General features: G+C 34.1%; 2 protein-coding genes across 2 annotated transcripts; both read right to left on the reverse strand.

The window, feature by feature from the left end:
* Positions 1 to 1,323: 1,323 nt before the first annotated feature.
* LOC131415984 (olfactory receptor 6C74) lies at positions 1,324 to 2,333 on the reverse strand. Its single transcript, XM_058558048.1, has one exon. The coding sequence runs from the start codon at positions 2,327 to 2,329 to the stop codon at positions 1,391 to 1,393; it is 939 nt and encodes a 312-aa protein (XP_058414031.1). The 5' UTR covers positions 2,330 to 2,333; the 3' UTR covers positions 1,324 to 1,390.
* Positions 2,334 to 14,571: 12,238 nt separating this feature from the next.
* LOC131415985 (olfactory receptor 6C74-like) lies at positions 14,572 to 15,510 on the reverse strand. The gene has a single exon (XM_058558049.1). The coding sequence runs from the start codon at positions 15,508 to 15,510 to the stop codon at positions 14,572 to 14,574; it is 939 nt and encodes a 312-aa protein (XP_058414032.1).
* Between the last annotated feature and the right edge of the window lie 338 nt (positions 15,511 to 15,848).

Consider the following 15,848-nt stretch of genomic DNA (forward strand, 5'->3'; position numbering starts at 1 on the left):
ACTTCTGCTCAATGCCCCATTTAAAATTTATTTAGATATATAGATTTAAAGCATTTCACAAATGCTCATAAAATTCATATTAACTTGCTTGCTGACCTGGTGGTCCAACAAAGTAATATTTCCTTCTAAATATATTGAGATAATTCATGTAACAGTTATCCATAAGGTCACTATTTAGATTGTGTGGAAACTAAGTGATAGATAAATATTCATCAAGAAAATTTAGATTAGTCTTCTTGTGAAAATTTTTTCAGTTGGTCACATTCTGATGTGATCCAATTTAGGATCACAATTAGGAAATTCTGAATAGGATCCAATTTAGGAAAAGAGTCAAAATGTTTTGCTTTTTGAGTGATCAGTCACTATATCTAATTTTTAATGCTGAAATCACTTAATTTGAAAAGTAAAGTTCTCTATTGGATCTCATAAGTCCTTCGTTTTATCTGTGCCATTCCTTAAACTCTTTGGAATGCTCTATAAGGATCTCACTGTTTGTTTACTCCTAAGTGACATATGGACAGAGGGATTCCCACTTTATTTTGCTAATGAGGTATAAAAGATGCATGGACACCAAGAATCTGTGTTTTGTCATCAGTGAGCTGTGGGTTGTTTTATTTTTTTTTTTTTTGTCATGAGGAAGTTATTTAAGCTCTAAATATGCCTTAGGTTTACATGCATAAGTGAGCATGATGATACCTATCTTAGACAGTTTTGAAGATGGCAACTAATATATTTCACAAATCCTGGCCATTGTAAGCAATCGATAAATGTTAGCGATAACTTCTATCTGATTACTGCAAGGCGAGTAATGCTTTAACTACTCTGAAGTTCCTTTAATCTGTTTCTAAAAATATACTATATCTCTAAGCCTGGTTGAAAATTTGAAAATATCAAAATGTGTAATGTAAGAAATGCCATTAAATTAATTTGCTCCAAGTTTCTGTTAAGCACAGTAAGAAATCAGACATCAAATTCTGAATCCACCAATAATAACCTAATTAGCTGATCAAATTTGGGTAGTGTATAAAGTTGTATATAAAATATATGCCAAATTGAGTCTCCGATTCCAGAACAGTGGAAAGGAACATGGAGAAAATGAAGTCCAGCTTTGTCTCCCTCAGAGAGAATTTTGAAAAAAAATCTATAGAGGTATGAAATAAAATGCCAAATGAATTTGACCAGAAACAGGAAATATCTTTTATATGTGTTCTCAGCACAAGGAAAAAATAGCAGTTAAGGTTAGACTTCGAAGGTTAGACGAGCCACAGAGGAAATTATAAGACAAAAGATAGGTAATATTATTTGAATACAAACATTGAAGAACTCTGTGACACACTCCACCCTTCACATTTTATTTTACTCATACCCTCAGTAATATCACTAAAGTGGTTCACTTCATTGAGAAAAATTCTATCTTTTTGATCATGTGCTTAAAAGCATCTTTCACTTGTTTGTTTCTCAGAGTATAAATGAAGGGATTCAACATGGGGGCAACAGAAGTATTGAGCAGAGCTATCCCTTTAATTAAGGACACTCCCTCCTTTGTAGATGGTTTTAGATATATGAAGATGCAGCTGCCATAAGAAAGGGACACGACGACCATGTGAGAAGAACATGTAGAAAAGGCTTTCTTCCTCTGTTGAGAAGAAGGATTCTTCAGAAGAGTCCTGATGATGTTTGTGTAGGAGAGAATCACTAATGCCAGTGTAGCCAAGAGCGTCAAATTGGCTGAGAGAAGTGCCATTAATTCTGTTAAATCTGTGTCTGAGCAAGAGAGCTGCAATATAGGGGAAACATCACAGAAGAAATGATCTACAGTGTTGGCTGCACAGAAATCTAGCTGGAGACCCACAAGAAGTGGTGGAAAAATTATTATGAAGCCAGTCAACCATGAAGCAAAGACCAGCAAGCTGCAGACTCTGGCGCTCATGATGCTCGTGCAGTGCAGGGGTTTGCAGATGGCCACGTAGCGGTCATAGGACATGGCAGGCAGAAGAAAAAATTCAGTTGCGCCCAAGAGAATAGTGAAAAACAGCTGTGCTGCACAACTATTGTAAGAAGTGGTCTTATCACCTGTTGCCATACTGACAAGAAATTTGGGGATGCAGACAGTTGTGAACAAGATTTCTAAAAATGAGAAATTTCGGAGGAAGAAATACATGGGCGTCTTTAGATGAGAATCCAGTAGAGTGAGGGTGATGATGGTTAGATTCCCAGTGACACTCAACATGTAGGTGAAAAAAAGGAAGAGAAAAATGACCACCTGTAATTGTAGATCATCTGTCAGTTCAAGAAGAATAAAAGATGTCACTGTTGTGTGGTTTCTCATAGCTGACTTCTATAAAATAATAATAATAATAAAATAAAGAATAAGAAAAAATGAAAATTAAAGGAGAAAAGGCATAATTAAAGGATAATAGGCATGAAATAACTATTATCTTGACACCCTCCATAAACACATTGCTACCCACACCCAACCTCCTTCAATTTTCTGCTATTCAAGGGCGGGCCCCGTGGCTTAGTGTTTAAGTGCACGCGCTCCGCTACTGGCGGCCCAGGCCTGGATCCTGGGAGCGCACCAACGCATCGCTTCTCCGGCCATGCTGAGGAGGCATCCCACATACAGCAAGTAGAAGGATGTGCAACTATGACGTACAACTATCTACTGGGGCTTTGGGGAGAAAAAAGGAGGAGGATTGGCAATAGATGTTAGCTCAGAGCCGGTCTTCCTCAGCAAAAAGATGAGGATTAGCGTGGATGTTAGCTGAGGGCTGATCTTCCTCACAAAAGAAAGAAAGAAAAAATATTCTGCCATTCAGCAGTAACAGCCTACAAAACGTCACTCATAATTTTTACTCAAAATTTCACTAACTCAATGCTACTCTGAGTTTGTTTTCTTTTCTCAAGTGTCATAAATCCAAGCATTTCAAGTGGATAACATATTGCACTGATAAAATCATATAAAAGAAAATACAAAGGAACAGAAAAACTTTCATAATCTAACTTTTATCTTCTGTATTTACAATTTTCTCCCAATATATGTAGTTTACATTAAATTATTTTATCCCATCTTGTGACCCATTCTCCTTCTTCTTCTCCTTCTCCTTCTTCTTCTTTTGCTTTTTTTAAAAGAATCATTCATGTTTTTATGATGAAAATATAAAGTAATGAAACTACTTCTTTGGGTTATAAATCGTAGGCTACACAGGACCTCAACAGATCTTTGGAGAAACCATTTGCTTTGAGGGAGATAGAGTCTCATTATCCTCATTTTGTAGAGGAATAAGTTTCATTTTTCTTTGTCAAATATCTGTTTCTCTGTGTTTCTCACTCTTTATGGTAGATTTTGTTATTCTATATGTCAGATTTTAGCTGAGGCCTCTCTGCCTTTTAAAATTAACATAAACTTCACCCTAAACATCTCTATCCCAAATACAGTGGGAATTCCATACTTTCAGCAAACTTCTGAAAACTTCAGGCTTTAATCCTGGTAACTTCTTTTAGTTTTGCTCTCCCTATTTTTCCCTAGACTTGAATTTACTTTCATCTCTCTCACCCTGGATATTCTCCTTTCTCTGGTATATACCCAAGCAGATATAAAGCACATCTTAGCGCGTGGTGTTTATATTGCTATGTAACATGCTTTACTGATTATCTGCAGTGACAGAGCAAAGTTCTAGAAAACAAGCTATTAAAAAAAATAAAATGTTAGCTAGACATGCCTGGTAGTTGGCATTAGTGTCATTGCTCTGCATGCTTCCCCTGTTGCCATGGTAGCCTCTTCTCTCTGATTCATGTCCAATCTGTCTTTGTGATTCAGAACACAACAATTCAAAATTATGTTAACCTTTTCATTTCTTCTTGTTTTTCCTTCTTCTTCCAGACCATGCCTATGCCCTCATATTTATTGCCTCAACAGTCTATCACCAAATTTTTCTAAAGAATGACAATACTTTCCTTAGGAAGAATACTGTATTGTATGTTGAATTGCATTTTAACCTTATTACATTTCATATATTCCAGTTCCGGTGTTTAAAAAAGCACAAATATTCCAATGGCGATAAATGATTACAATACAACTAGTTTTTTTTTTCTTTTTCTTGTCCTCTTTTACTTCATTTCTTTCTTACTTTTTTTCTTTCCTTTCCCATTCTCTTCAAAGGATCATTTTTCTAAAAATGTCTATAATCCGGCCATTTAAGTAAACTTCATGCTCATTAGCGAGATTTTTGAAATCTAAGGTAGTCTATTTTAGAGGTGAGAAGCGTAGGGAAATGTCAATCAACAATGACTAGTTCTATAGAGTGTCAAGAGTATAAAGTGAGAAGTAGAATCATATATGGGTACTCTCCAGCCTGAATTTAAATTACAAAATCCAAAAAAAGAAATTTAAAAAGAAAACTTACAAACAACTTGACAACATTATTTTTCTTCCTAATTCTACAATAAAGTTCTTGATGCACGAAAGTAAAATGGTCACTGTTTTCAACGATTCTTATAGTCCCAGGGGCTTCTGTAACAGCTTTGTCAATTTATAGGTAAGAGATAAGAGATTCCTTAGGATATGAAAATTGAATAGTTTGTGATATATTTAAATTATATTGAATTCAATATGATGCTTGATAAACAAAACAAAATTTCCTAAGTTCAGAACAAAGTCATTTTTCCAGTGACATATTTGACAATATTCACAATAACCATGTGTACTAAATGTGCATGCAATTATGATTATCTGCAGAAAACAACACATTCATTTAGTAAAATGCGTTTCTGAAATCCAAAATCTGTTGGATACTGTGAAGGACATCTATTCAAAGTTTGATTTCTACAAAATGAAAGGTTCATAGATTTTTCTTTCAGACAACTCAATTGATTACTTTCAGTATAACTTTCAGTATGATCAGGTTAATGTTTGCTTTGTAAAAAAATCAGTTCTAACTTCACACAATATATTTTAACAGCTTACAAAGCAATCATTTTATTCTTCCAGCTTCATGCAGTAAAATTAATATGATTAAAATAAAAACAAATCTTTTTCCAAACCTTAATCCCTTTAGTGACAATTTCATTCCCAACTATCTTCTTTTGACGTGAGTCCCAGAACAGAGGCAATTTCTAGTGTCGCATATCCGTCATTTTTTTTGTATTTCCTTAACCCATCTTGCATTATCATCCAAAATACATTAGCACCAGCATCACACACTTAGGATGTGTAAGCTCAGATTTTATCGTGACAGGAAACTTAGTTTCATTTCTTTTCATTATTTTTTTAAACAGGCGTTTTCTCCAATTTATGTTATATTTAGCTTAGAGCATATTTTATAGATTATATACAAAACAAAAACATATATTTTTAAAAGATTAGAAAGGAGGGGTAAAAAGAGAAGATTTCAGATATGTTTCCTTTGAGATGTTTTTGGCCTACATGAAAAGCACAATTGCTTGTTTTGTAGGTTTTAATATTACAAGTAGTTATAATCCTTTTTGTACACTGTGTCATTTGTCTCAAGAGAATTAACTGATTAAAAATTAAAAGAAAAAGAAAATATTTCCCTGGAGACCATTGTCCAAAGATGTTAAAAATATATGGAAAATTATTTTAATAGTGGAGAAAACTCTATAATTTGTAAACTTAATTTTAAAAGCAAGATAAAAATTTCTTGAGGCAGCTATATGTTGTAAACCATAAGGATTTTTAAGGAAACTTGACCCACCTTACATATCCATGTCATATGCATCAAACAACAAAAATGAAATAAACCTATATATATTGTGGAAATATCTTAAGAGGATTACCAAAATTTTGAACTCAGATTGATTCAATAAGAGGCTTACATTATATTACCTTGTTTAAGCCTCTGAATGCCATTCTTCTTGAGTCACGGATTTGAGACTCCATCAGGTTTAGGCTCTAGAAAGCCAGGATAAGTCATCATTGTCAAAGAAAATACTAAGTGTGGTGACATTCCCATATAAGGATCAGGAACATGGAGATCTGAATTTAAGGGAAATGATTTCTCAAGACAGACATGTAAGAGTCAAATGTGTTTGCACTTGCTCCGTCAGTGTCCACACCAATCTCTAGGGAAATTTGGTTGATTCTACATAAAAATTATATTTCAAATCCATTTACGTTTTGTAAGCAGCGCTTACCTTTATGTGAGCAGCAGTCAGATGAAGAAACAAATTCCCCAGTCCTCCAGAATCCTCATGCCTACTATTTTCTGGTCGTTATATCTCTCGAGGCTAGCCACTGTCCTTACTTCAAAAAGCTCAGATCAGGTTTGCTTGTTTTGGGACAATAGAAAGCTACTTCCTGATATTTAAAGTCGAATATGCAGCATGGCTCTGCCAGCTTCAACATAGATCTATGGTCAACCAGCAGATGAAGGAAGAGAGACTAGTGAATTGCATGGGAGGTTTTCATTGCTGGGCCAGGAAGTGATTTTCATAACTTCCATTTATATTTCATTGATAAGAACTCAGATGTACAGACACACCAAAATGCAAAAAGTCAGGGACATCTAGTCTAGAGGATGTCCACCAGGAAACGTTTTGTGATGACCAGTGGCGGCTACAACTGCCACCATTCTAATCCAATCTACCATTGCCTTCCACCTGGTCATAAGCCTGTAGGAGGTTTCCAATTAATCATTGCTCATCCAACCCATTTTCTATAAAGATGATAAAATTATGTTCTCTAAAATTTAATTTAGATCATTCTACTTCTTTGCTAAAATCATGTCAGGAAATCTAATTGAATTGCAGGTAATGTGTCTCCAGCAAAGAATCGTTGGTATAGCTCTGCCCTACCTAGTCTGTCTTCACTTCTTTCCACTCGTTCTTTATTTACTCTGTTACCAACAGTAACACTACTTTCTGTCCAGTCCTCAAGCTCTTTGTAACCTCTATTCCTACCTCTGCTCTCACTTCACTGCCAAATTCCAGACTTCAGATTAAATATCATCTCCACAAACAAGTCATTTTGAGAGGAGACCATATGTGAGGAGACCCTTCCCTTTTGTATGGTCTTTATCTCAGTCTTTTGTTCTTATACCACTTTCAATATTTATTTTTACATGTCATTTCTTCACTTTTTTACCTCCTGGTTCTCCTATAAAATTCTAAGCTGTTTCAGAGCAGACTTGCCTGTTGTATTATTCATCCCTATAGACTTAGGATCTGGATATCCCTGACACTAAATAGGAAGTGAATAAATATGTGTTAAAGAATAAAAAAGTTTGGGGACGGCCCAGTGGTGTAGTGGTTAAGTTTGTGTGCTCCGCTTCTGTGGCCTGGAGTTTGCAGGTTCAGATCCCAGGCACAGACCTGCACACCACTCATCAAGCCATGCTATGGTGGCATCCCACATACAAAATAGAAGATTGGCACAGATGTTAGCTCAGGGACAATCTTCCTCACCAAAAAAAAAAAAAAAAAGAAGAAGAAGTTGAATTATTTGGATAGGAGAGCAGTTGAAGGTTATTCTGAAATTCTGAACAAGATGGAATAATAAAGAAGGCAATGCCACTAACTTAGAGTGCATAGCAAGAGGAAGCCTGGGCAGTGAGAACGGAGGAAATTTGGAGGAAATGGAGATAATGAGGAGCTAAATCTTTAACATTCGATTCAGGATGCCAATATGTAGAAATATTCTGCTGTAGCTCCTTTCAACTTTCAACTATAATAACCAGCATTAAAACTAATAATTCAAACTTATGCTACTCTGAAAGCATTTCAATATAAAGTCCCGAGAAAATGTTTAAAATTAGAAAAATACATCCGAGTTTTATTTCAGAAGCAGAGATCACTTTCCAATTGAGTAAAATGATCTTCAATTTCTCTTTAGCTGCCTTCTTTGTCTTGGAGAAATTGTATACATATTACTCAGAAAACTACTCATTATGACTCTGTCTAAGCAAATATGCGTGTATAAAGGGACCTAATTATTATTATTTCTCCAACGCAAAATACCATTTGAGTAAAATTATTATTTTGGCTTTATTAAACTTTTACATATACAAAGTTCGAAAAGTCAAAAATTTTAGAACTGTTAATGAAAATTAGTGTCCTCGTGCTCCAGCTCTCATACACCTTAACTCTTGTTCTCCAGAGACTTCCACTGTCAATAGGGTATTTTTTCCCTTTTTTATGCATTACTATTTCTTAAATTATATTTTTTATTGGAGATTAGTTATTGGTTTTCTTGTATGAAAAATGAGCATTTGATTTTGTTACACCTCTTGCTCGTCCTACACACATTTCTATTTCCTCAGTCTTTTTATTATATTTTTAATAATTTTATTATAATTATCAGTTTGAATTTTATTCTCACAAAGATTATTTTGACAATGTATTCTTTTTTCCTATTGGGCTACATCTTGGCCTACATTCTATTTCTTTCTTTAACAATTTTTTTTTTCTGCCTTGGGCTTAATTTTCTCATTAAATTAATTGCATGGCTATTTATGCACTCTTCAGTATTCCCTACACAGCCTGGCCTCCAGAAGTGCAGCTATACCCTTAATAGACTCAAATACATTAGGCAAACTCTCTCTTTCATTTTCATTTTTCTCAGCACCATCAGTCCTGGACCTCTTTTTGCTCCCAGACGTACGAAAACTGGCTGCTTTCTAGGTCTGAGCCACAACTCTTGTACTGAGATGTCTGTTTCCTATAGTATTCGTGAAGAGTAATTTTATCTTTCTCCTGTTTCCAAGTGTAGATACAGGTTTGGGGGATCTTTAAGCTTCCTCATATTAGAGTACTTTCCTTTAAGGCAGCAATTACAAAATTATGAATGCAAAATTTATAAATACAGAATTAGAAACATACATGTATGTTATGAAGAATGAGGAAAATCATAACAAAACTCACATTAAGCTAAGATCATAATTTGTAGAAAATGACAAAATTTTCATTAACTAATATAATTCTCTAATACATTTTCCCCTTAAATTTGTTACTGTATTGTTTAATGATCCCCTCATAGTTTTTCTTTCAATTAGCCATTTGAAAGTGTACAATTCAGTGCCATTTTGTACATTCGCCATTTTTGGAACCATCACCAGTATTAAGTTCCAATACATTTGATCACCTTGAAAGAAAACCCTGTTCCCGTTAAGCAGTTATTCCCCATCTCCCCTCCCCTTAGCCTCTAAATCACCAATACATTTTCTGTCTTTATGGATTTACCTGTTTTGGATACTCATGTAAGTGGAATCGTACAATATGTGAGCTTTGCGTCTGATTAATTTCACATAGCATAGTGTTTTTGAGGTTCACGCATGTTGTTGCATATATCAGTACTTCATATATTTCTGGTTGGATAATACTCCATTCTAGGTATATATCATATTTTATTTATTCATTAATCCATTGCTGGACATTTGGATTTTTTCCACGTTTTGGCTATTATTAATAGTGCTGCTTACAATAAAAAGGGACAAGTATTTGAGTACTTGTTTTCAGTTACTGGGTAAAAACAGAAATTGAGATACTGGATCCTGTGGTAATTTTTTGTTTAATTTTTTAAGGAACAGCCAAACTGTTTTCTATAGTGGCTACATAAATTTACATTCCCACCAACAATGTATGAGAGTTTTAATTTATCCACACCCACATTTTTTTTCATTATAGTCATCCTAGTGGGTTTGAAGTGTTGTCTCATGGTTTTGATTTTCATTTTCATTTTCATGATGACTATGATAGTAGTTTTATCTGTTTCTCCTTGCAGTTCTATTATTTATTTTCTCACGTAGTTTGGTGCTCTGTTGTTAGGCACAAACATGTTAAGGATGGCATTGATATGTTTTCTAATGTTAAACAGACAATGTATTTTTTAAATAAATCCCACTTGGTCATGGTCTATTATCATTTTTATATATTAGTAAATTGAATTTTTTATATATTATTTTAGAATTTCTGTATTTGTACTCGTAAAAAATGTTTTCTGAAGTTATATTTTCTTGTAATGACTTGCCGGTTCTTTGCTTCATGATAATGATGGCTTAAGAATTGTTTGAGGGCCAGCCCCGTGGCTTATTGGTTAAGTGCGCGCGCTCCGTTGCTGGCAGCCCAGGTTCGGATCCCGGGCCCGCACCTTCGCACCATTTCTCCGGCCATGCTGAGGCCGCGTCCCACATACAGCAACTAGAAGGATGTGCAGCTATGACATACAACTATCTACTGGGGCTTTGGGGGAAAATAAATAAATAAATAAAATTATAAAAAAAAAAAAAGAATTGTTTGAGAAACATTCTCTTCTTTCAGTATTTTGGAAGAATGTGTGTATATTTGGTATTTAAAATAAATTTTGGTAGAATTTTCAAGAGAAGCCATCTAGGTCTAGGTTTTTTTCATGTGGGAACATTTCTACCTACAAATCATTTACTTTAACAGATATAGCATATTCAGCTTATGTATTTCTTCTTGGGTGCTTTGGAAGTTTACGTTTTACAAAGATTTTATCCATTTCATATAAATTATTTATTTTTTGGTATAAAGTGGTTCATAGTGTCTCGTTATTCTTTTAATATCTGTAGGATCTGTAGTGATGTCATCCTGTAAAAGCTAAAATTAGAAATTTGTGCCCTCCATTTTTCCCTGATGATTCTAACTAGAAGTGTATCACTTATATTTATCTTCTAAAGATTTAGTGTTTGTCTTCTCTAGCTTTTCGATTATTTTCTGTCTCATAGAGTTCCTCTCTGGTGATTTAGTGGATATAGCATAGTGTTCAGCAAATACTGCTGAAACAGTTGGATATCCAAATACCATCAAATGAACTTTGATATGTGCCTCAAAATATACTGAGACTAATCCAGTAATCCATTTCCCATGAACTGAGTACAAGTTGGTAGCACATTTTTCTGTGCATAATGATTAGGTAAAGAAATGGTTTGCAGACCACAACAGAGTAGTCACAGGATATAGGAGCATAAATTTCTGTAGCTCCCAAAAAGATGAAAACAAAAAAATAGTTGAGTTGCACCAACACTCTCGGGTATTGTTAGTCTTTGGTCATAATGGTTATCAGGAAATTAGGAATATAGACCACAGTGAATGAGATTTCCAAGAAAGAGAAATTTGGGAGGAAGTAATGCGTTAAAGTCTTTAAACAGAGATTCAGCAAGGAAAAGAGGATGAATTCCCCATCGTGCTCAACATCGTACTTGAGAAATAGAAACAGGAAAATAACAATTCACAGCAAAGGTCCATCTGTAAATCCAAGCTGAATGAACTCTATTTCCATTGATTGGTTCTTATTTCCCTTTATGAATGTTATCAAAACTACACAATATAGATGATTAAATTAGTGATAGCAGTTTTTTTCATCTCTTAAAAATGCTGACAACCAAAGAAAGATACTTTTGCAGGATCATATCCATTAGCAAGTATTTTTTTCCTGCATAAAATGTCATGTTATAGCTAAATAATATAATGGATCAGCTTAGTGATCATCATATCCTGAGAGATAGTCCCTCTTTCTGAACTTGTATAGCTCTTATATGCAAAACACAATTTATCTGATTGTTTGCAATTTGACTCCTTATTATATGAATATTTTAGAGTTAGGGCATGTAAGTCACATAAATTGCATTTTCTATTGATATTAAAGAAAAAATGATTGAAGAATGTTCTAAATGTCAGTGTCAACTATAACCCATGTTCCAAAAGCCTCCCCTCAATAATACACTTTTAAGTCCATGTTATGTCTACCAATGTTATACTTTCCATATTTCATTTTTCATTCAGTTTCTGAATTTAAATAACCCTTGAATATTATTTTACACTTTTATTCAAACAGAAAAACCTTATTTGTTCATTACTTTTTTATCATTATCCTACTTTTTGCTAAATGTAGCAATCTGTCTTCTTTTTGATCATTTGATATTAAGTCCAAGAAATGAGTTGATGCTTTCCTCAATATATATGATACGTAGGAAGAAACATAACTATAGGAAAGCTAAATAAAAGAGAAATAAAAAATGCCTTGGGCCGCCTTGGGGACGGCCCAGTGGTGTAGGGGTAAGTTTGCGCATTCCGCTTTGGCAACCCAGGGTTCACCGGTTCAGATCCTGGGCACAGACCTACTCACTGCTCATCAAGCCATTCTGAGGCGGTGTCCCACATAGACGAGCTACAACTCTACAACTATGATACACAACTATGTACTGGGGCTTTTGGGAGAAAAAATAAAAAGAGGAAGATTGGCAACAGATGTTAGTACAGGGCCAATCGTCCTCACCAAAAAAAAAAAAAATGCTTTCCTTAATTTCATCTCGATCTCCATATCTGGGTGATTTTTAAAACCAGAATTATGTATTTGCTGCAATTATTATGCTGGTCCATTCCTGATGAGGCAGTGGTCTTCAGTAGTTTCTTATGACCCTTATTGTATCATTTTTGCAAACACCTGCGTTACTTTTAACTCTTTGAGTTCTACATTTTCTTTACACTCAAATATGGATTTTACCATTTACAAATTGGCCAGATTTATCCAAACAGATGTTTTTTAATATGTCCCAACACAATTACCCTGGAAGTTAAAATTGTTGAAAATTGAGCTCTGTACTTATCCATATTATAATCCATATTATTTTTACATTATTATTTAACTCTTTCATGTTCTATTACAAGTACTTTATATTAAGCATTTCTATGATGTACTTATTTAACTGCTTTCTCTAAGACCCAATTTAACCACCCGTTGGGAAGAGCATTAATTTTATCCATTGCTCCATTTTTCTTGATCCATCTTATGTATTATTTTTCTCCTCTTTTACTAATCATTACCTCTAATTATTACTACTAGCAATCTTTTACTAATCGTTACTTAATTCATTACTCCTCAATTGGAGTAATGAAAACTAAGAATTCCTGACTTTGAATTTCCATGATTCCATTTTTTAGCTCTGTCTCTATCAAAATGGTCTTATCCTTACTGAGCTATCTCTTATTCCTATGGGTAATTCTAATAATAATAATTATATAACACCATTGTTTCCAGAATTACATATCAAACACCTACCAGTGCCTGTAATTTAGCGAGTAGTCAAATACTACTCAGTAGAGATCTTATTTTTATGTTATATATGTTGTTCACCTTCCCTCACTAGATGAGAAAAGCTGAAAGCATTTCTGGGTTAAGTATTTCAGCATTTCAGGTGGAAGTTCTCTTAAGATGCAAGTTTTACCTGTATTTAAGAAGCTATGTTAATTGTTCAAAATCCACTTTAAAAAAACAGCACTATTAAACTACCCGGGGATTCAGAATTCAGAGGCCAAAGGTAGTGGTTTTATTTGATATAATGTGAGATGATATGTCATAGACTGACTGAAGTACAAAAGAAGATAGATGATGTAACTTTAATCTGCTTGAGAGTCAGAATAAGTGGGAATGGGGCAATCTTAGTTTGGCAGTGCTAGACTGTTAATAAGAGTTACAGAACAGCCTTTATGGTAAATGACTTGTAGATGAAAGATATTTAAAAATACATAAATAAAGCATTTCAGAATAGCTCAACTATAAATTAGTGGTTTAACTTGGATAGTATGTTTTAAGCAAATCCATCCTGGTTGACACATAGAATTAGAATGAAAATAAATATTGAGAGAGCCTTAAGTTCTACTTTTACTAGGTTGTCTCTATATGTTATATGTATTTTTTTCATTTTCTGTGCTCTTAAAATTTGTAAAAGTTAGATAATGCTCCAGGATTATTAGATTTATTTTCTCAAAATGGGAAAAGTATATACATAAAAGATCAAGGAAAAAATGTAATCAATTGTTTAAATAACAATTATTCCTGAAATCATAGTCATGACTCAAGTATCCTGTAAGATCCAGTTCATTAACAAATTGTACAAAACCTATATAATTGTCCATTAAGTTACATACTTATGTATTTTTCTCTCTGGCTATATTTTATTCTACTCTTTTAGGCAGTATTTTCTAACATTTTCTTCAAATCAAGATCCATAGTTAAAAAGGAAATGAAAAAGAAATTATAGCCTAATGCACCACATTTCTGGAAAAAATATCATGAAATATGAAGTGTAAATGTGAAAAAATTTTTCATTATATTAATATTTTTAAATTCTTGTCACAACAGAAATTGATTTGAATTCCTGAAATATTGGATTATGATCTACAGTTTGAAATTCCTTAAGAAAATGTTTAGATTATTATAGTATTTTAGTTTCATTGGTAAGAGACACAGCTATACATATATATATAGCTATATCTATGACAAATTGAAAAGAATAAATACATTGAGTTAGTGTTGTTCTCCCTATTTAATAGTCATCTACAAGCAGTTTCCAATTAGCTTCAGAAGTCTCCCAACTTATTGAGGAAGCTTTTTCAGTATGAGGACAGCAGGTAAACATTGTATTTCATTGTTTATTTTTAAAATAAACGAATAAGAAAACACATATTTTCATCTATAACTGAAATATTTGTAAATGTTAACAATTCTCTGATAGAAACTAAACAGTTACTATTGGATACACTGGAATTATTTGAGACTCCTTTGTCGTTTCCTCTATATACAGTGCAATAGGAAATTCACTTGTTTGAGAAAGAAACAACCCTGTGTATCATATTCATGAAGGCTTTTTTCACTTGTTGGTTCCGTAACGTGTAGATGAAAGGATTCAGAAGTGGAGCAACAGAGGTATTGAGCACAGCAATTCCCTTGGAAAATGATATTCTTTGTTTGACTGATGGTTTAACATACATGAAGATGCAGCTGCCATAAGAAAGTGTTATCACAATCATGTGAGAAGAACATGTTGAAAAAGCCTTTCTCCTCTGAGTAGTTGAAGGGATTCTTAGAACGGTCAAGGCAATATAGGTATATGATATTGTCACCATTACTAATGTGACCACAAGTGTTACCACAGCTGAGATAAATCCCATCATCTCAATGAGCTGTGTGTCTGAGCAGGAGATCTGCAGGAGGGGATTAGTGTCACAGTAGAAATGATCAACAGTGATGGAGTCACAGAAGTCGAGTTCTAGACCTAAAAGGAGTGGTGGAAAGATAACAAAGAACCCAGCAAACCAGCAACTGAGGACTAGCTGTATGCAGATTTTACTGTTCATGATGGTTGCGTAATGTAGGGGCTTACAGATGGCAACATAGCGGTCATAGGACATAGCTGCCAGCAGGTAAAATTCAGATGCTCCAAGAAGGAAGGCAAAAAACACTTGAGCAATACAACTGTTATACGAAATAGTTTTGTTCCCAGTTGCCATAATAACCAGCAATTTAGGAATGCATGTAGTAGTGTAGGAAATTTCTAAGAAGGAAAAATTCCGAAGGAAAAAATACATGGGAGTCTTGAGGTGAGTGTCCACCAGGGTGAGTGTGATAATGGTTAGGTTGCCAGTGATGCTTAGCAAGTAAGTGAGAAGCAGGAAGAGAAATAACACAACTTTCAACTGTGGGTCATCAGTCAAACCTGCTAGGATAAACTCTGTCACTTTTGTATGGTTTCCCATTACTGGCCTCTACTTCTCTAGGTCTAAATAGGAAAAAAAAAAAAAAGAAGAAGAAGAATGAAAGAAAGAAAACAATGATCTCAATGGAAAAGTAATAGTAACTATTTTTAAGGTGAAGTTAGTAAAGCAATGTTTCAGACAAACTAACACAATGCTCATTCCTGTTTTAAACATGGTTCTGCAAGGAAGAATAATATGCATTTGCAGAGTATCTGGACAAAGTACTCAGTCTTCACTTTGTAATTCTACCACAGAATAACCTGTATAATGATATAGCTGTTGATTGTTTTTATGTGAATGAATCAGAGGGGCTATTAAAGCCTACAAAAATGCTTTTT

This window comes from Diceros bicornis, chromosome 17 (genome assembly GCF_020826845.1).
Source record: "Diceros bicornis minor isolate mBicDic1 chromosome 17, mDicBic1.mat.cur, whole genome shotgun sequence".
Lineage (NCBI taxonomy): Eukaryota > Metazoa > Chordata > Mammalia > Perissodactyla > Rhinocerotidae > Diceros > Diceros bicornis.